The sequence below is a fragment of the Monodelphis domestica genome, chromosome 2 (assembly GCF_027887165.1).
Source record: "Monodelphis domestica isolate mMonDom1 chromosome 2, mMonDom1.pri, whole genome shotgun sequence".
Taxonomy (NCBI): domain Eukaryota; kingdom Metazoa; phylum Chordata; class Mammalia; order Didelphimorphia; family Didelphidae; genus Monodelphis; species Monodelphis domestica.
Window position 1 is genome coordinate 542,020,114 of NC_077228.1, and position 23,613 is coordinate 542,043,726.

The 23,613-nt window shown below is 43.7% G+C and overlaps 1 protein-coding gene across 3 annotated transcripts in view; it reads left to right on the forward strand.

The window, feature by feature from the left end:
* The window catches only part of TRPM8 (transient receptor potential cation channel subfamily M member 8), a 52,898-nt gene extending 37,344 nt beyond the window's left edge, over positions 1-15,554 (forward strand). For 2 of the 3 annotated variants that reach the window (XM_001376523.5, XM_056820143.1), the window contains 9 exons: positions 1-85; positions 3,002-3,143; positions 3,657-3,828; positions 4,481-4,658; positions 5,181-5,371; positions 7,094-7,193; positions 7,555-7,588; positions 9,580-9,664; positions 13,547-15,554. The exon at positions 1-85 is cut by the window's left edge and continues 7 nt beyond it. In XM_001376523.5, the coding sequence (XP_001376560.4) occupies positions 1-85; positions 3,002-3,143; positions 3,657-3,828; positions 4,481-4,658; positions 5,181-5,371; positions 7,094-7,193; positions 7,555-7,588; positions 9,580-9,630 (953 nt within the window). In that variant the 3' untranslated portion in view covers positions 9,631-9,664; positions 13,547-15,554. Of the gene's footprint in view, positions 86-3,001; positions 3,144-3,656; positions 3,829-4,480; positions 4,659-5,180; positions 5,372-7,093; positions 7,194-7,554; positions 7,589-8,753; positions 9,665-13,546 lie in introns of all 3 variants that reach the window. The other variant, XR_008916908.1, reaches the window with a different exon arrangement.
* Positions 15,555-23,613: the final 8,059 nt, after the last annotated feature.

Below are 23,613 nucleotides of genomic sequence, written 5' to 3' on the forward strand. Positions count from 1 at the left end.
TGAATGGGTTTAAGTACTTTACAGACCTGTGGAATGTCATGGACACTCTTGGATTATTTTACTTCATAGCAGGGATTGTCTTCCGGTAAGGAACTTTCATGACCTTTCTAAATCCTGCACTGTCTGAACTCTTGTTAAACAGAGAAAAGGTTCCTATGTTGGCAGTGGTGGGTGGGCGGCCCCACTTCATAATGAGCCATGGATGATGTCCCCACATAGCAAACATAGCACGGAGTTCCATACTCCCCACCTCCAGAACCCAGACTTGCTGAGGTGTCCCCTCGTGTAGAGTGGAGGTCTCTTATCACCAGGAGAGACACCACAGTTTAGTGGAAGGATCTCTGGACCCTGGGGCTAAAAGACCTCAGTTCAAATTCCAGCTCTTCTAATTACTACTGATGTGATCTTGGGCACATGCTAACTTCTCTAAATTGCAGTCACCCGTTTGTAAAATGGGGAGTATAATGCTTTATGGTGCTGCCTACCTCACAGAATCACTGTGAGGATTATAAATGGAGAACCAGAAATTGCCTCAGTGGTCCTCTAGTCAAATCCCTTCCTTTTACAGATGAGGAAACTGAGGTCCAGGGAGTTGTCACTTGACCAAAGAAGGTCACTTCAATAGAATCACAGAATTTAAGAGGTGAAGGAGACTGCAGCCTTGAGTTCAGCCTCTACATAAAAGAAATCTCCACTAACACACACCCAACAAGCAGTCATCTGGCCTCTGCTTCAAGATCCTCAGGGAGAGGGCTCCCCACTTTGGGTGCTCCCTCCCATGACACAGTCCCAATCTGTCCACACCTACCACATCCTGTACAATTCTGATAGCATTTCAGGCTATTTAAATAGCGGCATCATTTAGGGAAGTCACCGAGTCCAACTGATGACAGTGTTTTCAGGAGGGCAGCATATAGTCACCGCCAGATCCAGGAAGCTTAAAGGACTCTCCTTCTCCCAGAAACAGGGCACCTGAGATTTCTCGCCTGGCCTTCATGTCAAGGGCAGGTTTAATTTTATCTCTTAGAAGAATAGGCCATGGTGAGCATTGTGGTTCCTTTGTGCATCATCCCGGCCAACAAGGAGGGACTAATAGTGAACTAGAAACTGGGAGAACCTTGAGGGAAAGTGCCCTGAGGTGGAAGGATTGAAGCAGAGGCTTGTATTGCTGCCTATTAGGGATATTGTAGAGGGGATTCTGCATTTGGTAGGAGACTGGACTAGGAGAGTCAGCAGGTCTTTTCTAGATCTTCTTCTAAGGTTTAAAAAGGAACAAAAGTAAAATAACCCCCTCTGAGGCTCTCCCCACGCCAAACCTCCTGTGAGTCTGTGTTCTGTTAGCATGCAGGAAGTCCTCCCTCCTTTTGCTCAGGGATCGTGTGGCCTGTGTTTTGGCAAGTCAAATAGGACAATCAAACACTCGTCCTCCAAGTCAGTGGCCACCACACTCCTGAGATTAATTCTGGGTCACCTCCAGGGGGCATTTGGGCACTACAAAATATCCCTGACCCACCATTTCATGCTGATCAAGGTAAATGGCTCCTGTGTGAGAATTCTAGGCTGCCTCCTTGTGTCTTGAACTGGGTGTGGAGGGAATGGACAGTAAAGAAACTGCCTGAGGAACCCACCTGATCCATAAACCATTAACCAAAGCTATTTGCTCAGGAAGGACGTTCCTGCCTCCATGCTTTTGTGCCACACCTGAAATGCTCTCCCACCTGGCCTTCATCTCTTGGAATCCTGGTCTCCCTTCAAGACTCAGAAAAGAGCTGCCTTCTACAGGAGGCCATTTTTATTTTCTTTCCCCTGCTCCCATCACCCACCAGTTCCTTATTATTCTGAAGGTATCTTGTATGTACCTACTTATGTTGTCTCTCCTGTTTAATGTGAGATCCTTGAGCACAAGGACCTTGGTTGGTTACTGTTGTTGTGTCCCCAACACAATGCCTGGGGCTGTATGATATGATATATGATAATGACATGATATGATACAGTATGATAGGATAGGATGGTAGAACACAATATATTATATATTCATTAATTATATAACCATGTTAATGAATGTTTGATGATTGAGTATTCTTCTAGAAGGCAGCTGTGCAAAGAACTGAATGGGGCCAATTGTTGTTAGCCAAAGCACCTTCCATGTTGTCCTACTGACACTGTTGGACAGCTCCCTTTTGGCTCTGGGCCATTTCCTGGAGTCTAACCCCCTTTTTACCTTTTCTTGCCCAGGAAACCCACTTAGAGCTTGTTGTTTCAAAGCGGACCTTTGTAGTTTGGGCACTAAGACCAATCCAAATAGAAGCATTCCTTAATTTCCCTACTCTGTGCCATTACTGGCAACACTAAACAAAAAACGAGCCAGCCCTTCCTCTCAAGGAGCTCCATTCCGGCAATGGAGACAATCTGCCATTCCCAGTGAGTGTGAAATAAACACCAGCTCATCGGAGGGCGGGAGGAAGGCATCAGAAGCTGGGAGAGGAGAATCAGAAAAGACTTCCTGTAAAAGTCAGAGCTTGAGCCCATAGGAAGGAAGCACCCCAGGCTGGACAAACTTATTCCCAGGGGGACACAGAAGCACGTGCATGCCATCACAACAGCTGTACCCCAGGGAGCCCCTAACTCTGCAATCCCACAAAGGGAAGCCTGGCCGCCTCCTCCTCTTCCTCCCTCTTTTTACTAGCATTCTGTTCCCCCTTCCCAGGACCATATTGTCCACTCAGCAGGCTAAGTCGGCTCCAGGCTTTTGGTGAGCTCCATGTGCCAACCTGCCCATTTCCTATGAGGGATCTAGAATGGAAGGAGAAGCTCTCTTGTCCAGGACAGCCAGCGTGGCTTTCCCCACGACTAATCCCGGTCTCCTTGGTGTTCCCATCCACAAGGATAGCCTTAGTTCCTTGTCAAAGGAGAATCTAGTGTGAAAGATTTCCCATCCTGGGTTTGTGCTCTAACAAAATGCTTCTTCTTTCTCGCATGCTCCCTCTCCTCTTCTCCACAGGCTCCACTCCTCCAACAAAAGCTCCCTGTATTCTGGGCGGGTCATCTTTTGCCTGGATTACATCATTTTTACTCTGAGGCTCATCCATATTTTCACTGTGAGCAGAAATCTGGGACCCAAAATCATTATGCTACAGAGGATGGTAAGCTTCATGAGTGGGGACCGAAGACTGGGAGATTGCAGAGAGAGGCTTCCAAGGGCACAACCTCAGGGTTGTGTTGTTGCCCAACGGGCAGACAGACAGCCCATGAGTTCCCATGGCCAAACCAATTCAACACCCGGGGGCTAACTTTTTGATGACAAACCCCTCTGACCACTAGGCTAAGCCTTGAATGATAGAAAGCCCAGACTCGGCTGGCATTCGAAGCCGTTCGAGCCTGATTGAAGATGCCAGGGAGTGTGTTCAGCTGGTCTAGCTTTTTGAGCCCAGAGTCAACTGCATAGTACAAGGAGTAAGAAAAAGGTTTTAATAGGAGACAAAGCAGATGAGCTTTTTTTTTTTGCTTTTAAGCCAGTGCTGGAATGAAATGAGCCCAGGGGATTCACTTTCCTACTCAGTCCCCTCAACATGCAGTTACTGGGAGATGAGGGGGCTGAACGCACTCAGCAGGTGGTGAATGGGGGCACTGACATGTCTGCCACCCTCCTCTTCCAGCTAATCGATGTCTTCTTCTTCCTGTTCCTCTTCGCCGTCTGGATGGTTGCCTTTGGGGTGGCTCGTCAGGGCATCCTGAGACAGAACGAGCACCGCTGGGAGTGGATCTTCCGCTCGGTGATCTACGAGCCCTACCTGGCCATGTTTGGCCAGGTGCCCAGTGACGTGGATGGTAACCACCTAACTGTGTTCTTTGTGCCATCCCTGTGCATGAGTGGCAGGAATGTGGCTGGTCACCAAGTGTGTACGTGGAAGAGACGTGACTGGTATTTAGTGGTTTATCTTGTGGCTGGGTATGTGTGGCAATCCCCCCAGCAGAATTTAAACTCTGAGATCTGGGGCCGTTCTGACTTTGTCTTTGTATCTCTAATGGCTCGCATAATGTAGGTGCTTAATTCATGCCCATAGAATTGTCAAGTGGGGCTCAATTTAGACCCCTCCTCCCAGCCTAAAAGCTGGCTCAGTGAGGGATTCTTTGCCATTGCGCATCATTGCTTTAGTCTTGCCCAGTTGCTCCAAACATTTGTTCTGCAGCATCTTCCAGGTTCTTAGATTATAAGAATCCTACACACGTGTGGATGTTCTAAGGTTTGCCTTCTCATTCGATGCTCCCAGCAGCCCTGGCAAGCTGGTGTCGTTATTGTTCCCACTTTACCGATGGGGAAACTGAAGCAGGCAAAGGGTGAGCGACTTGCCCAGAGACACCCCGTACTAAATATCTGAGACCAGATTTGAAGTCGGTGTATTTGAGGGACCTCCCACAGTAGAGCAGCCCCTTCTCCCTCCGTCGTGCCCAGCGCATCACTGACTTGGCTTTCTCTCAGGTACCACTTATGACCTTTCCCACTGCACCTTCACTGGCAATGAATCCAAACCTCTGTGTGTGGAATTGGATGAACACAGGATGCCCCGATTCCCCGAATGGATCACCATACCCCTTGTGTGCATCTATATGCTGTCCACCAACATCCTGCTTGTGAACCTGCTGGTTGCCATGTTTGGGTATGTGCTGGGGCAACTCCTCAACTGGAAAAGATGGTAATGCAGCATCTCTGGAGAGGCTGTATTCCCAATGTGCTCTTCCCTCCCTCCTTCTCTCCCTCCCTTCCTCCCTTCCTTCCTTCCTCCCTTCTTTTCTTCCTTCCTTCCTTCCTCCCTTCTTTTCTTCCTTCCTTCCTTCCTTCCTTCCTTCCTTTCTTCCTTCCTTCCTCCCTCCCTCCCTCCCTCCCTTCTTTCCTCCCTCCTTCCTTCCTTTCCTTTTATCCCTTCCCTTTCTTTTCCTTCCTTTTTTCCTTTCCTCCTTCCCTCCCTCTCTCCTTTCCCCCAATGAGCATTTATTAAGTGCCTAAGATAAAAACAAACCATCTCTGCCTTCCAGGAGTTCCTGCTCTACGTGAGTGTTCACAGCTCACTAAGCTTCTCTGCAGGAGAGGTGGGGTGGGAAGGATGGTTTGAAGGGCCCTTGGCTGGAGCACCCACAGCCTGGAGGTCACCCCGTGTGTCTCCCTGCATTCTTCCTGCCAGGTACACTGTGGGAACGGTGCAAGAAAACAATGACCAGGTGTGGAAGTTCCAACGCTACTTCCTGGTCCAGGAGTACTGCAGCCGCCTGAACATCCCCTTCCCCTTTGTGGTCTTCGCTTACTTCTACAAGGTGGTCAAGAAATGCTTCAAGTGCTGCTGCAAGGCGAAGCACACCGGCAATGCTGCTTGCTGTAAGTGCTGGCAGTCTTTGGCACCCGGAGACTCCCTCTGCAGGCGTGCGTGCACATGCACACGCACATGCACACGCACACACGTGAACACACACACACAGAGCTTGACACTCAAGGATTGTATACAGGAGAGAGGGAGAGACAGAGAGAGACACAGAGGGAGAGAGACAGAGAGAGAGAGAGAAACAAAGACAGAGAGAGACAGAGACAGAGAGAGAGAGACAGAGAGAGAGAGAGAGAGAGAGAGACAGAGAGAGACAGAGAGACAGAGAGAGAGAGACAGGGAGACAGAGACTGAAAGAGACAGAGACAGAGAGACAGACTGAAAGAGACAGAGACAGAGAGAGACAGACAGACAGACAGAGAGACAGAGACAGAGGGGGAGAGAGACAGACAGACAGACAGACAGAGAGACAGAGAGAGAGAGAGACAGAGACAGAGAGAGAGAGACAGACAGACAGACAGACAGACAGACAGACAGACAGAGAGACAGAGACAGAGGGGGAGAGAGACAGACAGACAGACAGACAGACAGACAGACAGACAGACAGACAGAGAGACAGAGACAGAGGGGGAGAGAGAAAGCTGTCTCAGCCCAGGGACGTTTCCTGAGGCAGAAAGAGACACAAGAGGAAGCAGGAGGGTTCTGAGGGATCAGCTGCGGTCCCTGCGCGGTTTCCCAGGAAAGCGTGCCCCAGGCTCAGGCGGGCAGTGCTGCATTCCTGCCGGCCCGAATCTCGGACTCGGTTGCTCTCTTTGGTTGTTAAGGAGGTGGTTGTGCTTCAGGTTTACTGCGAGTGGCCGGCCTTGTCCCAGCGGGGGCTCCGGAGCGGCGGTAGGAAGCCCGTTCTTCCCCACGGCTAAACAGCCTCCCCAAGCGCCCCCCAACCCCACCCCCTTAATGTGAGTGACGTCATTGGCCGCCATTCCGAGGCAATTGTTTTCTGAGGCTGGACTGTCCCTCTTCATTCCTGTGCCTCGGGCCAAAGCCTCATCCACCCAGCGGGTCCCTTTTCCTTTCTCTTTGTTTTCTTAATGACCCTCCTCTCCTCCTAGAATCCCTACTGTGCTTTGGCTCCGAGGCAGAGGAGCGGGGAGGACTAGGCAGTGGGGGTGACGTGACTTGTCCAGGGTCACCCAGCTGGGAAGGTCTGAGGCTGGATTGGAACCCAGGCCCTCCCATCTCCATCCCCTGAGCCGCCCAGCTGCCCCCTGGCTTAGTACTTTTCTAGCAGCGAAGTTTAGAGGAGTAAAAGGAGACTGGACGGAGAGCTCACAGAATAGTGAACTAAAGCAAAGACGAGCCAACTGGGAGAGATGGCTCGGCTCCAGTGCTCAGCCTGCCCTTGCCTCGCTGTGTGGCGCTTAGCTTTCCTGGGCCTCAGTTTCTTCATCTGCGAATGAAAACCATTGACCGGGTGGCCTGAAAGGGCCCTCCCAGCTCTAGCGCCTCCAGTCTGCTTCGGAGCCTCCAGTCTGCCTGGGCCCCGGATGGGGAACTGAACTCGACAGGCAGGGCAGAAAGCACGAGGGCCCGAGCCCGGATGTGGGGGCTGCGGGGGTCCCCAAGCACTACCCAAACGCTGGCTCTAAGCAAGCCGGTGGCGCTGACGCCAAACTGAAGCGGGGCGGAACTGGGGGGGGGGGGGGGGGGCAGCACGCCGCCTTTCCGGCATCCGGAGGGGAAAGTGCTCCCATGATGCCTTTTTGCCTCTCTTCAAGGTGTCACGAACGATGACAACGAAACCCTGTCCTGGGAAGCTGTGATGAAAGAAAACTACCTTGTCAAGATCCACACCAAAGCCAACGACCATTCGGAAGAGTAGGGCCATTTCCCTCTTCCTCCCTTGCCAGCTGCTCCTTCCGTCCTTTCTTACCCCCTGCCCCGGGTCCCGGTATCACTTCCAAGGCAGAAGAGAGGCAAGGGCTAGGCATGTGGGGGGAAGGGACTCGCCCAGGGGCACTCGGCTAGCCCAAGTCGGAGGCCACACTTGAATTCGGGTCCGAGTCTGGCTTGCTCCCCTCCTTTTATCCTTGGGGGTCCTGAGAGTGCTCAGCTTCTTGGACTCCGAGCTCCCTCGTCATTCCTTACTTAGGGATGACCATGGCCGAGCGGCTCTGCAGGGAAGCCTGCCTGCCGCTTGCCTGGCCTTTCACGGGGCTCTCTCTTCTCTTCTTTGCAGAATGAGACACCGATTCAGACAGCTGGACACGAAGGTACGGTGCTCTGTGTGGGGGGAGGGGGGTCTGGGAGCACCCCCAGGAGCCACACCAGGACCTTCTCCTTAAAAACCACTCTGTATTGGCCGTTGGAAGGGATCGCTGAGCTCACCCACTTCATTCGACAGAGGACAAAAACGAGACCCAGAGAGGGCCAATGGATCGCCCACGGGTGAGGGTCAGACATTCTTAGAATCCAAACTGACCAGGTAACATGGAGGTCCCCCCATGAAGCCTGCCCGGTTCTTCTGCCCACAAGATAGCAAAGGAGTCAGTAGAAGGGTTCGCCTGGACAAATGGAAGATCCACTGCGGAAAAGAATCACAGAGTGAGAAAATTGGAGGGAACAGTGGCCCAAATGCATCAGGCCTGCCCTCACCAGTGGGGCCCCGGGAGGGGAGGAGACAGCCGGCCAGCTTTCAAGGTTGCAATGGGAGTGTCAGGAAGAGGAGACAAAGTCAAAGCAGTCACTCTGGCCCGTGATACGGAGCTTTTTATAGGGGAAGAGGCCAAACTGATGGCACACGTGAAGCCCTGCTGTGGCTGTCCATCTCAGTTATCCATGTCAGCTCTGCCTCCTAAAAAAGAAGAAGCAGGACTTGTCCGTGGAAACAAGACTAGAGAAGCCGCCTTGGGGTCTGCCCGGCTGCCGCACCTCGGAGACCCTGGGACTTGGGCATCCGCTTTGCAGCGGACACCTTTCCACGGGCTGTTTCCCTCTATTAGAACGACGACACCCTGGAGTAAAGAGGAGTCTCCCTTTGGGGGGAATAGCTTTATCCCGTCATGCTTTGCACATAATAAGCTTCTCCATTCCTTCCTTCCTCTTTTAGCTCTCTAAATGAACATCAATGACATCATCTGTCATAAAAACAAACCACGGACTAGGTTTATTCCAGCTGTCCCTGCATACGTCAATGGCTGTCAGACAATAGTCCAGAAGCATTTATTAAGGGTCAAGCTAGGTTCTGGGGATACAAAGAAAGGGGGAAGAACACTCTCCTTGCCCACGGGGAGCTCACAGTCTGATAGAGGTGCTGTTGTGTAAAGCCTGCTCCACGAACAAGACATACACAAAGTAGATGGAGAGTGACCTCACAGGGAATAGGGCCTATCCTCTTCAGGCACTGAAAATCCCCAATGGCATTTCTGTTCTTTTCAGAAAAAGTCTCGTGGCAAGGGCAAAGGATGCTTGGTGGACAGCCTGAGGATGCCACTGAGATCTCCTTAATGTCAGCAAAAAAAATCAAAGAACCCCCCAGAACCCTAACAGTAGGGAACTTCTGGGACCTGGGCAAGAATTGCATGGATGAGCAGGCAGGGATTCATCGGGATCATCATCAGTAGGGGGTATTCTAGCTCTGGAGATCGCCTATCCACATTTGAGGAAAAGGAGGACAAAGAAAGCAACCATGTTCTACCAAGAATGTTTCTTTGAATTAGCGATCTAGCCAGCGAGAAGCCAACTGAATAGACATTACTCTGAATCTGTGTGATTTTTGTCGCTTATCTACAAATCGGATTTATGAACTCAAACGAGCTGTGCCTCCCCTACCTGACAATTAAGTGGAATGCACACTACTGACATTCTCTTGTTCTCAAGTACACAATTTGTGTGTACAAGTTTAGTCTTCTATTGTACATTCGGGGAGCAGGACACCAGATGGGCAGTGATTGGTTTAGCTTCTTGGAAGCATTATTTTCTTGTAGACTCAACTCTAACAGCTTGTTGCACATGATCATGCCTAACCCTGTACCTTCTGAGGGTGGTCTGAGGGAGGGCAGTGCTCATTTGCTAATGGCTTGCCCATTTACCTTCAGGAAATACGTGATGGAGTATGAAATGAATGAGAATAATCTATGATATATTGGCTGTCCTGAATGCTTGATTTCTACATGTATTCCATAGATAAATCGTAATTCGATGTTCAGGAATTTGATTGGCTAATTTGTAATTAATACCAGCCCTATTTGTTTCTTTTTCAAAGCTGAATGATCTCAAAGGTCTTCTGAAAGAGATTGCTTATAAAATCAAATAACACCAAACAGTCAGAAAACATCATCTGCGACTAAGTAAGTGGCTTTCTGGGGTTTCTTTCAATTAAAGTCACACTGACATATTCTGAGCGTACTGTTGAAGACAGATGTATTCTTTCATTGTTGTCCTAGACAATTCATGATAAAGTTGTTGCTGGCAGGGGGTACATTTCCCTGGAGCCTCCCAATTTTTTTTTAACTTCCACAAACTCGTGTTACATCAGAATGAAAGACGAAAAGTCCTAACTTCCTGATTCTGCTCAATTAGTCAGTCATTTCTCTAGTTTCTTTGGTATTTGGAGCTCTCCAACTGCTGAAAAAAGTCGGAGTGGGGCTATTGCAAAGAAAGAACAGACTGAACTTTTGCTGGGAATTAAAGAGGCTTTGAGAAATAACTAGGTGGGTCAAAGGCGGGGGGGGGGGGGGGGGGAGGGTGCAGAACTTTTATTTGATACATTTGATTCACAAGAGAATGTCATCTGACTTTGCTAGAGATCCCTAAGCCTGGGGATAGAGTGATGAGTCACAGAGAAAGGAAATCCACTCAGACAATATCCACCCCCAAAAGGAGGGTACAGATAGCACCTATGAAACTAGCAGAGCACCCATCCACCTTGTCATCACCAAGCCATGATGCACCACTCACGCCTGCCTGTCCCACCTCCTGCTTTTTGCCTCTATAGATTGTTTTCCCTCATTAGAATATAAACTCCTCCGGGGTGAGGACTCACTTGCTTGTATTTGTAGCCTCACTACTTAGTCTGGCACAAAGTAATAAATGCTGTTTCTTTCATCCCTTTAACGGTTTGAAAAATCGTCCTGAAACCTTCCTTAGGACTAGCATTCTTTAGAAATATAGGAGAGGGAGAGGAAAAGAAAGAGGAAAGTGCTTGATCATAAAAATCTGAGGCTACTTTTGATGCACTAGACACATCAAAGAAAGACCCAGATTTGAATTCTGTCTGACACTGACTAGCTATTTGTTCCTGGGTGAGTTACTTAGCCTCAGTTTCCTCGTCTGGAAAATGAGGATCATTAAAAAAAACATTCGTCTGACAACAAAGGAACACTGTGAGGAAAGCGGTGTGTATACCTTAGACAGACTGACGGGAGCTGTTACTATTGCCATACTCTGTATTCATCCTATAGCACAGTCCTCAGCCAGGGTCCCTTGTGGGATGGTTTAGCAGTGACCATTCTCTGATAAGGTCCTTCTATTCCTTTTGCTCAGCAAAGACCTTTGTGTCGGCTCTAATCCTATCCCAAAGGGTTCATTTTCCCAGTACCACAACTTCAAAGAGGAAATTAAACATAGTATCCCTGAAAGAGAACGGAATGGCATGTGTGCTTCCTTTAGCCATTAAGAGTGAGATGGAAGTAGTTAAATGTTTTTATACTTAACTATGCCTTCAGTTTTTAAGCATTTGCCATTCTCAATAACTTACCCTTTTTGGGGTCCAGACCTGATTTCATTTGTGCAGGGCAGACATCAAACATGCAGCCCCCAACACTACCAAATGCCGCTCACTCCAGATGAAATAGTATTCCTATCTGATTTAAGGTGTTGATGTTTTAGAAATGCCAAATCTATAAAGGTGTGTTTTCATGTATGATTTTGTGGCCCCTGTTTCTGTTTGAGTTTGACCCATCTGGTGTGCAGAAGCCCTCTCTCCTGATTCCAATTAGTATCTGCTCTGCAATGAAGAGACTTAGTTTAAGTGACAGGTTTAAGTGACTTGCCCAAAGTCACACAACCCAAATGAGTCAAAGGCAGAATTTAAGTCCTGGTCTTACAACAAGGTTGACTCTCTAGCCAAATTTGCTTAACAGCACACCAATCATATTTCTCTTGCAATGAAATACCCTACATTATGAGGCCATAAGGCTTTCTGTCCAGATAGCATGAATATTTACCAGGACATATTCTCACACCTTAGAATTATGGAAGATATCCAAAATGATGCCACTCTTTTCTTCATAATGCCCTTGACTCTTAAGATTTCCTCAAGTAGGCGGGACCGTGAGAGCTCCTCCCCATCGGCCCGACCATTGGTCTTTCTTGATAAGAAGCAGGTGCTTCGTTAATTTGGATAGTTTGCTCTTTCCTTCTCCAGTCAGTGGCTTCTCTCTATGATATCCTCTGGGTTGGTTTCATGCTTTACTTCTCTGCTCAGAGAAACTGACACAGAGACCTACTTCTGTAAATTTAGAAGCAGCCAAGATGATCCTTGAGCTGAGTCCTTTCTGATTGGTCTCCTGACTTCAGGGGCACCGACTGTGATTTTTTTACTTCAAATGGTATTTGTTTCCTTATATAACTTCTCTGGTCATTTTTGCCCCTAACGAAGGCTGTGTGAAAAGATGATTTCCCATTCCTGAAAGGATCATAGACTCAGTGCTGAAAGAGACCTGAGAGGCCCTTGAGTCCAAGCCCCTCATTTTACAAGAGAAGAAACTGAGAGGCACAGAAAGAGTGAGGGACTTGCCCAGAGTCACATATCTAATAACTGATAAAGTGGGATTTGAATCCAGGTCTTCCTAGGACTCCAAATCCTTGACCCTATGCCCTATGCCAGGTTGCCTCTCCAATATAGGAGAGTCTAGGGTAGGAGAGGGAAGAACCACTTACTGCAAGCTTTTAATTCAATTCAATTCATCAAGCATTCACTATGAGCCTTCTGCATATCAGACAGAGAAGAAACAGCAGCTCAGGAGAGAAAGTCAGCCTTGGAGCCAGAAAACCCCAAGTTCAAGTCTCTCATTGGTCCTAAACTGGCCATGTGATGCTGACTAAATCACTCAGCATCTCAGTGACCCAGGCGACTCTCTCTAAGACTCTAAACTGCCCAACAGAGGCTGATCTGCAGACATCAGGGGAGTTGGCTTTATCAACAAAATCACAGATTGAGACTGGGGGAAAAGGTACCAACCATGTCATTAAATGCTACAGATTCAAAAGTTAAAACAAAATGGCAGGAGGAGGTAAACGATTCTCCCAACCACGTTGTTCATCCATTGGTGACTTTTCTATAAAAATAACATACACTCCTAAAGAGTGAAGCCTATTTTAATTTTTCAACCCTGTGTCTCCAGAGCCTTGTATATATAATAATTCCATTGCCTGCCTGAGGAGCCTAGGCCGACAAAGCAGAAGTGACAGCGTCTTCTTTCCCCTGATGGAGATGGAGATGAGAATAAGAGGGGAGAGTGGAGATGTGTAATGGGAATTGCTCCTCACCAGCATGGAGAACCGGTCATCCTAGCATGACTAGCCCTAAGTCTGAACATAGGACTTGGAGCTGGCAGGGACTTTAGAAGCCATTTAGCCTTTCATTTTATAGAGGAAGGAACTGAAGCCTAGAGAAGTGGATTATTTTCCCCATGGATATAGAGGCAGTAATTAGCAGGGCTAGGCTAGATTCCAAGGCTAAATACTGATCCGATCCCTTTTGCATTGGCTCCTATTACAACCTTTTTTCTATAATAAAAAGAATTCTCCAAGTAGTGACTCAGTTGTTCTGACTTACATTCAGGATCCTGCTGGTCAGAGAAGGAAGAGCATGAACATGAAATCTGCTCTGGATAAATTTGTCTCTCTTCTCAACAAAAAAGGCAGCTGTCCCTTCCTTCTCCTCTTAGCCAGATAACACAGGCCAAACTCAATCCACAGAGAGCTATCAACAGAGAGTTTAATGTCCTTATAGGGAGGGGAGTCTTATTTAGTCTTCAGCAAGAAGGAAAATGGCATATAGAAAACCCACCATGTTAAACAGGATCTGAGCAGGCTAATCAGAAACCTCCTGACTTATCGAAGTCAATGGTAAAGAGTCCTTGGGAAACAAACAGACAGACGTAATCATGAGGAATAAGTGGAGGCAGGAAATTAGCTCTAAAAGTCACTTTTCTCTGTTTTCCTAGGGACCAACTTCTAACAGAGACATCTTGGGATCACCATCACCAATGAAAAGATGCCAGGAAATCGAATCACCTTTTTTGTAAGCAGAAAAACCCAAAATGGTCTGCTGAGTGACACTTCTTTTAGCAGGAGCATAAGGAGGGTTTTTAAGGGCTCCTGGCCCAACTGATTCCTCAAAACCCAGGGCCACATGTTTATCCATGAAGATGGATGTTGGCAGGGACATTATGTGTTTCTTGTTCTTCCTGACTCAACCTTATCTCCTAGTCTGGTTCTCAATAAGTACTTTATTAAATTTTCTTATTTCATATTAATATTTCCTATTATTCAATCACTTGTAAACCCCTGGATCTCACAGGACAGTTTCTTATCTAAGAGCTAGATCAAGACTTTATCTTCCATTGGATTAGTGATGGTGCAATGGAAAGAGTGCTAAATCTGGAGTCAGAGAAACAGGGTTCAAAATTCTTCTCTACTACTTACTAGCTGTATGACCTTGGGCAAGTCATTTAACCACTTGGGGCCTCAGCTTCTTCCATCAAATGTAACATGAGTAGCTTGACCAAGATGGCCTCCAAAGCCATTCTTAAATCAAAATCTTGAGTTCTTCAATGTTCTTGCTGTTGTGTTCCTGATTGGCTCTCCTCTCCTACCACATTCTCATCACTTGACTGCTGAACCATCATATTTCATAAGTGGTCCCAAGCATCCCAGAAGAGCCATATTGCTCAGTAATATTCTTATTTTCATGAAAACTCTCCACTCATCAAAGATGACCTTGAGCTATGCCTTTCACAAATTTGCAAGAAATTACCTACTGAAGAGAAAGGAGATTCTAGGACAGAGGCCCATAATAGCACTGATTATTATCAAAAATGTATTTTCCATTAAGGAATGATCAGAAGATTTTTCTAATTGGCTGACTGGAAACCCATGGTCTAATAATAGGCTGTGTTGCCAGCAGAAGATGAATACTAGGAGCAAGAATACTCTGGGCAGTTGTTCCCTTCTTGTTGTTTCCCAAAATGCCTCTTGAGAGATACAAAAATGAAGATAGGTCTTAGGGACACAGGAGCACGTAGAAATGCTCAAAGAAAATACTCAGCTCATAGATCAAAGGGGAATAAATGCAGTCATCTCAGTGCTGGGAAGTCAAGGGAATTAAACTGAAAAGTTAATGTCAAACCTCACTGGGAGTCATTGTACATTCCTGCTGTTTTCAAAGCTCTCCAAGAAGAGATGGAGACTTTGCCTAAGAAAAAAGCATGGAAAGTTCAGGGGGAATTATAACCTGCTCTTGCTCAGCTTTTCAACTTCTGAATAGCTCATAAATATACCAGAGAAGCAGAGGAAGCTTGGAAACAAACTATTAAAAAGTCATCATAAACAAAACTCCTAAAGCTTGAGCCAGGAAGATTAACTGTTTAACATCAACTGCCTCCGTTTCTTCATCTGTAACACTGGAGGAGTTGGGCTTGGAAGTCCTTTCCAGCCTACCAGAGTAGGCACTAAACAGATATTTGTAGAGGATTGGATTGGATTGAATTGAATCTGCTCATTGATATTTTTACTGACTCTCCATCACAAACCTCCATTTTTGACAGGGAAAATGGAACATCCAGCCAGTAAACAGACTAAGACTAGAAAGCGGGTGGGAACTCCTTCTCACCTTATCAAAGGTGATTCCTGACTTAGATGACTTTATGGAGAGACACTGGGGAAAACCTCAGGATTCACTCAAGGAAGAAAAGTTCTTTAAATGGTGGTCTATACAGTTTCTACATGCCCTAGCTTGTCAATGAGAAAATGCTGGCTTTTTGAAGCATAGCTGATAAGATGGCTCACAGGCGCTGTACAGTAGCTCAAACCCAAGGTGCTATGTCCATCCCTCTGTATGGTACATGTTTACTCAGTTCAAGTACTGGCAACAGCCACATAATCTAAATAAGAATGGAGTGCATCTTGGCTTAAACAAATTTATCTACAAATTAAATATCATATGAATCATAATGTGTGGCCTCCTGATTTCTTTCAAGGGGAGAACTTTAAATTTCCAACTTCATGGGCCCAAGTGTGGGCTCTCCTGTCTAGAACTCCCTTCCTAGGGGCCAGTAACAATCTGGATAAGCCATATTCTCTCTTGGGACCTGAAGGAAGTCTTTTCACATTGACTCTTGGCCACTGTTTCTTACTCTTTAAAAAGAAAATCAGGTGACCTCTCAGACTCAGTTTCTCCCCACCTTGACGCTAGTATCTCCTGCTCTCATTGCTTCCATTTTATCTTGTCTGTATCTTGTTTGTCCATTGCTCTTTGCATACTTGCTCTGCCATAAGACTGTGAGCTTCTCAAGGGCAAACAGAGACTGTTTTTTGCCTTTCTTTGTACCCCCAGAACTTATATGGTACAAAGTAAGCCTCATATGCACTTGGTGACCTGACTTGCAAACCCTAAAGCCCTATAGTAATGTAGGCTGGTGTTATTCTTAAGTCAGATTAGTCTACTCTCCATTTCTGTTGGGAAAAATCAAAATTTATGAGTTACCAAAACTTCCCACTGGTAGGAATATCACCCACAAGGGGATGGGCAGAGATGATCCAACTTTGCCCAGGGCACAGAAGAGGATGGAGGGACCAAATCACCTATGTCTCTTTAGTTTCTGTGAGTCAAGAAGAACAACAAGGTTGGGGGGTGGATGGGGAGGGATTGGTGACCCTGGAGGAAGATCCCCCACTCCAATTCTGGACTGGAGAAGAGGTAGGTCATAGGGTCATAAATTAAGACCTGGGAGGGACTTCAGAGAACATCTAGTCCATCCCCTCATTTTAAAGAGGAAAAAATATGGCCTAGAATTAAAGAACCTGCCCAATGTCACAAAACCTTTGGAAATTGAGAGCAATGTCACTACAGGGAAGGGAGAAGGGATAAAAACCAATGGGAGGGAGAAGAGAGTGCTGGAAACCATTTCCCCATTCTGTGTGGCCCACCAAGCAATACCTACACAACCACACCTAGCTCAGACTTTGCAACTGGCCTCTGGAGAGGAGAGAGAGGCAAAAAGAGAAAAGGGAAGAGAGTGGATACAGAAGTAAATGTTTTTCCTCCACTTCTCAAGCTCTTCCCTCCTCTGGCAGTCGGGGAAGGATGAGATATGGAGGCAAGTGGGTGAAGTCTGGGATTGAGGAAGTGGTCTTTCTCCCCACCCTAGCTCTGGGGATTTGTTTTGAGGATGATCTCCACCCCCCCCCATCCAGCAACAGTGTAGCACTATCCTCCTTACTTGGAGCCCCCAGAAAACACTGCTTCTCTCCAGGGTCACCACCTCCTTAATGATTCTAAGAGCAGTAGCTTTATTCTAGATATTCAGAATATTTGGGGGGTTCTGGACTCCTTCATATTCAGTAAGGAGGAGCCTATAGAGCTCATATTTTTAAATGCAGAAAATCAAATACATGGAACTATCAAGAAGCCAACTATATTGAAATAGTTATCAACCCTTTAAAACAAAAAAAGTCACAGACTCCAAGTTGAAGTACTACTTTAATTTATTCAGAACTCATGAACAGTTATTCGATCTCATCTTTCCATGAGAGAATGAGCTAGCTTCCACAGACCAATGTAAAAATAGTCACCATCCTACAGATTGCTTCCAGTGAAGTATAAGGGTTAAAATAGGGGTTTTGACAAAAAAAGAGAGCAACTTTTAATAACCTAAGTCTTAATGAGAATATCGTAGAGTTATACATTAATATTTTCCCTTTAAGCCAGAGAAAAGAAAACTTCTGGCAGCATTTAACAATTAACAATTTGGTTTGATTAAAATAGAGATAGTAAAAGAAAGAGGGAAATATAGGAAAGAGATATAGAAAGAAATTTTCCTAATGTCTATACTAGTTATCCTATAACCACTATCTAAAACTGCCTATTTCTACCTATAACTGCCTATAACTACCATCCCACTGTGAAGGGTTAAATTTTTTTTTGGGGGGGGGGGTCAGGAATTTGACCAAAAGCCAGGGTTCAGTTTATTAAATGCAAAACACTTAGTTTATTATTAGGAAATACAGATAGGAAATAGGAAGGAGGAAAGTGAAAGTAATCTTATAATAGATTATAACTTATCCAGATCCCAATCCTAACTAAATTTATCTAAAAAACCTACATCTATCTGCCTCAGAGGGCAGTATCTTCTGCCAGGCTGAAACCCTTGCCTACTCTCCTGTTCTCACTATCTAATAATATAACCCCTATCTATCTACCTTATCTACCCAGGTTATTAATAATCAATAAAGCCATTAAGGTCTTATTCTGTTTCTCGGTCTCCAATCAGAGAGAGTTCTAACAGCACACCCTCTCCCCAGGAAAGCCAGAGACAAAAGTCCTTTGCAACTGTCTACCACTGACTAACTCTCCATGGCCACACCCTTCAAAATGTCACCAACTGCCAATCTGCACAGCAGGGGGTCTCTTACTGAAAAAATATCATTGCTCCTTTTCCTCTTAAATATAAGAAAGGAGAAATTAGCAAAAACTCTCTTAACACCACAGCATTAACCAGCCCAATCAAAACCAACCCAATTGGTGTTTAATCCAATGCCAGTTAGGTCTGCCAACAAAGACCAGCCACCTTCCAAAAAGTTCAAGGAAGGGAAAAAACCTAACAGCCCAAAACAAAAAACAAAAACCCCAGAAGGCAAAAAGCCCTCTAAAGGCTAAAGTCAAAAGCCCTTTCAGTAAGCTCAAGCCCACCTTTATATTCTAGCAACTAAACGCCAACCACCAACAAATCACCAACCCACACCACCAGCAACCAACCCCCAACAACCAACTCACACCCAGCAGCCAACTCCCCCACAACTGCCAGTCCTAACTGTCAGCAACTGACAGGCCAACCAACTGATGCTAGCTCCCTTTTATAATGTTCTCCTAACTCACTTCCTGTCTCTATGGTTCCTCCTTCCTATGTCTATGGTTTCTACTTCCTGTCACTGTGGACGGGTTAATCCCTACACATATCTATGATAGGAGGACTTCCAGATCCCCCGTTAAATTAAAAAAGGAATAAAGAATTCCTTTTTACAGAAGAGAACATACTTCCCCCCACCACCTTCAAGGAGTTGTTTTTTGGTTGTTATTTTTTCACTTCAAGGATATATCAGATGATTAAATGGCCTAGAGCCAAAGGCCCAACTTAGAATAATCTCAAAGGATGAATTAAGTATTCTGTAATAATGAAGGATATGGGAAACTATGCTTTACTCAATCACATTTTTTTTCCAAAAAATATTAACATGACTTTTAGGAAAGGTGGAATTTTAGTGTTACCCCTATGACATTAAATACACACATAAAATGTCAAGAAACATCATAAATATATTCATACAAATAGATACCTAATAGAAAGGCATAAATAGCAAAAATCCTTTACAGGCCATAATGCAACAAAAATAAGTTCAGGTAGCACAAACAAAAGACCCAGACCCAAATTGATACATAATAATAAAATTTTAAATAATGAGGAGATCAAGAGGACAGCTAGGTGATTTAGTGAATAGAAAACAAAAACCAAACCCAGAAACAGGAGGTCCTGGGTTCAAATTTGGCCTTAGATAATTATGAGTTATATGATCCTGGAAAGTCAATTAACCCCATTGCTTAGCCCTTACCACTGTTTTGCCTTAAAACTAATTCACAGTATTGATTCTAAGATGGAAGATAAGGATTTTAAAGAAAAAATAATAATGAGTAAATGAAAGTACAAATCTCAGAAACAACCAATCATTAGATGAAAGATAATGACAATGATGAAAAAACTTGCCAAAATTTGTGTGATGTAGTTAAAGCAGGCCTTTGTGGAAAATTCATATAATTACAAATGTACATGAACAAAAGAGGGAATAAATGAACTGAATATACATTTTTAAAGTTGCAAACACAACAAATAACCAACCCAAAATAAGCCAAAAATTTAAAAAAAACATTAAAAATTAGAAGAGAAATAGAAAAAAAAATTTTTAATCCTATAGAAATGATAAGCAAAACTAAAAGTTGATTCTTTTCAGAAGACTAATAGATAACATTTATTTTGTTTGTTTGGGGGGTTGTTTCTTTTTTCCATTTGAATTGGTTTATTTAGTCAATTTAGAATATTATTCCTTGGTTACAATAATCACATTATTTCCCTCCCTCCCCTCCACCCACCCTTCCCACAGCCAACACGCAATTTCATTGGGTATTACTTGTGTCCTTGGTCAGAACCCATTTCCATGTTGTTGGTGTTTGCACCAGGATGTTCCTTTAGAGTCTACATCCCCAGCCATATCCCCTCCACCCATGTACAAGCAGTTGTTTTTCTTCAGTGTTTCTACTCCCACAGTTTTTCCTCCAAATGTGGATAGTGTTCTTTCTCATAGATCCCTCCAGGTTGTTCAGGATCACTGCATTGTCACTAATGGAGAAGTCCATTACATTTGATTGTACCACAGTGTATCCGTCTCTGTGTACAATGTTTTCCTGGCTCTGCTCCTCTTACTCTGCATCACTTCCTGGAGGTTGTTCCAGTCTCCATGGAATTCCTCCATTTTATTATTCCTTTGAGCACAATAGTATTCCATCACCAACAGATACCACAATGTGTTCAGCCATTCCCCAATTAAAGGGCATCCCCTCATTTTCCAATTTTTGGCCACCACAAAGAGTGCAGCTATGAATGTTCTTGTACAGGTCTTTTTCCTTATTATCTCTTTGGTGTACAAACCCAGCAGTGCTATGGCTGGATCAAAGGGCAGATAGTCTTTTAGCGCCCTTTGGGCATAGTTCCAAATTTCCCTCCAGAATGGTTGGATCAATTCACAACTCCACCAGCAATGCAATAATGTCCTGACTTTGCCACATCCCCTCCAGCATTCATTATTTCCCTTTGCTGTCATTTTAGCCAATCTGCTAGGTGTGAGGTGATACCTCAGAGTTGTTTTGATTTGCATTTTTCTGATTATGAGAGATTTAGGGCACTTTTTCATGTGCTTATTAATAGTTTTGATTTCTTTAACTGAAAATTAGAAATTCATGTCCCTTGTCCATTTTTCAATTGGAGAATAGCTTGATTTTTTGTAAATTGATTTAGCTCTTTGTATATTTGAATAATTAGACCTCTGTCAGAGGTTTTGGTGATGAAGATTATTTGGTATTTGTTGCTTCCCTTCTAATTTTGGATGCATTAGTTTTGTTTGTACAAAAACTTTTTAATTTGATGGAATCATATTATTGATTTTATATTTTGTGATTTTTTCTAGCTCTTCCTTGGTTTTAAAGTCTTTCCTTTTCCAAAGATCTGACAAGTATTTTATTCTGTGATAGCCTAATTTACTTATAGTTTCCTTCTTTATGTTCAGGTTATCTTGGTATAGGGTGTGAGATGTTGATTCAAACCTAATCTCTTCCACACTGTCTTCCGATTTTCCCAGCAGTTTTTATCAAATAGGGGGTTTTGGTCCCAAAAACTGGGATCTTTGGGATTATTATAGACTGTCTTGTTGAGGTCATTTACCCCCAAGTCTATTCCACTGATCCTCCTTTCTGTCTCTTAGCCAGGACCAAATTGTTTTGATTACCACTGCTTTATAGTATAGTTTGAGATCTGGAACTGCAAGTCCTCCTTTCTTACCATTTTTTTTCGTGATTTCCCTGGATATCCTTGATCTTTTGTTCTTCCAAATGAACTTTGTTATCTTTTTTTTCTAATTCAGTAAAAAAGTTTTTTGACAGTTCAATGGGTATGCCGCAAAATAAATAGATAAGTTTGGGTAGGGTGGTCATTTTTATTATGTTAGCTCGTCCTACACACGAGCAATCAATGTTTTTCCAATTGTTTAGATCTAGTTTTAATTGTGTGGAGAGTGTTTTGTAGTTGTGTTCATATAGTTCCTGTGTTTGTTTCAGCAGATAGATTCCTAAGCATTTTATATTGTCGAGGGTGATTTTAAATGGAATTTCTCTTTCTAATTCTTGCAGCTGAAATGGGTTGAAGATATATAGAAATGCTGATGACTTTTGTGGGTTTATTTTGTATCCTGCAACTTTGCTAAAGTTGATGATTATTTTGACTAGCTTTTCAGTTGATGCTCTGGAATTCTTTAAGTAGACCATCATATCATCCACAAAGAGTGATAACTTGGTCTCCTCATTGCCAAGTTTAATACCTTCAATTTCTTTTTCTTCTCTAATTGCTACTGCTAGTGTTTCTAGTAAAATGTTAAATAATAGAGGTGATAATGGGCATCCTTGTTTTCACTCCTGATCTTATTGGGAAGGTTTCTAGTTTATCCCCATTGCAGATGATGTTTGCTGATGCTTTTAGATAGATATTGTTTATTATTTTTAGGAAAGGCCCTTCTATTCCTATACTTTCTAGTGTTTTCAATAGGAATGAGTGTTGTATTTTATCAAAGGCTTTTTCTGCATCTGTTGAGATAATCATGTGATTTTTGTCAGTTTGCTTGTTAATATGGTCAATTATGTGGATGGTTTTCCTAATATTGAACCATCCTTGCATTCCTGGTCTGAATCCTACCTGGTCATAGTGAATAACCCTTGAGATGACTTGCTGGAGTCTTTTTACTAGTATCCTATTTAATATTTTTGCATCTATATTCATTAAGGAGATTGGTCTATAGTTTTCTTCCTCTGTTTTTGACCCGCCTGGCTTTGGGATCAGTACCATATTTGTGTCATAAAATGAATTTGGTAGAACTCCTTCTTTCCTTATTCTGTCAAATATTTTTTTAAATAATATTGGGATTAGTTGTTCTTTGAATGTTTGATAGAATTAATTTGTGAATCCATCTGGACCTGGGGATTTTTTAGGGAGTTTTTTGATGGCTTGTTCAATTTCTTTTTCTGATATGGGGTTGTTTAGGTAATCTATTTATTCCTCTGTTAGCCTAGACAATTTATATTTTTGTAAATATTCATCCATATCACCTAGATTGTCATATTTGTTGCCATATAATTGGGCATAATAGCTTTTAATGATTGCCTTAATTTCCTCTTCATTAGAGGTAAGGTCTCCCTTTTCATCTTGGATACTGTCAATTTGGTTTTCTTCTTTCCTTTTTTTAATTAGACTGACCAGTACTTTGTCTATTTTATTTGTTTTTTCAAAGTACCAGCTTCTAGTCTTATTTATTAAATCAATAGTTCTTTGACTTTCAGTTTTATTCATTTCTCCTTTAATTTTTATGATCTCTAAATTAGTCTTCATCTGAGGATTTTAAATTTGTTTGCATTCTAGTTTTTTCATTTGCATGCCCCATTCATTGACCTCTGCCCTTCTTAATTTGTTAATATATGAACTGAAGGATATAAATTTCCCCCTGAGTACTGCTTTGGCTGTATCCCATAGGTTTTGAAAGGATGTCTCACCATTGTCATTTTCTTCAATGAAGTTATTAATTGTTTCTATCATTAGTTCTTTAACTAACCAGGTTTGGAGAATCATATTGTTTAATTTCCAATTAATTTTTGATTTACCTCTCCATGTACCCTTACTAATTGTTATTTTCATTGAATTGTGGTCTGAGAAGGTTGCATTTATTATTTTCTGCTCTTTTGCATTTGTTTGCAATGTTTTTATGCCCTAATACATGGTCAATTTTTGTGAATGGACCATGTGCTGCTCAAAAGAAAGTATATTCCTTTTTGTTCCTATTTATTTTTCTCCACATATCTACTAACTCTAATTTTTCTAAGATTTCATTCACTTCTCTTACCTCTTTCTTATTTATTTTTTGGTTTGATTTATCTAGTTCAGGTAGTGGAAGGTTCAGGTCTCCCACTAGTATAGTTTTTCTATCTATTTCATCCTTGAGTTCTACTAGTTTCTCCTTTAGAAATTTGGATGCTATATTTCCTCGTTGTCTATACTGCCTTTTATCAGGATGTAATTACCTTCCCTATCTATTTTAACTAGATTTATTTTTACTTTGGCTTTGTCAAATATCATGATTGTGACTCCTGCCTTCTTTTTATCAGTTGATGCCCAATAGATTTGGCTCCATCCTCTTACTTTCACCC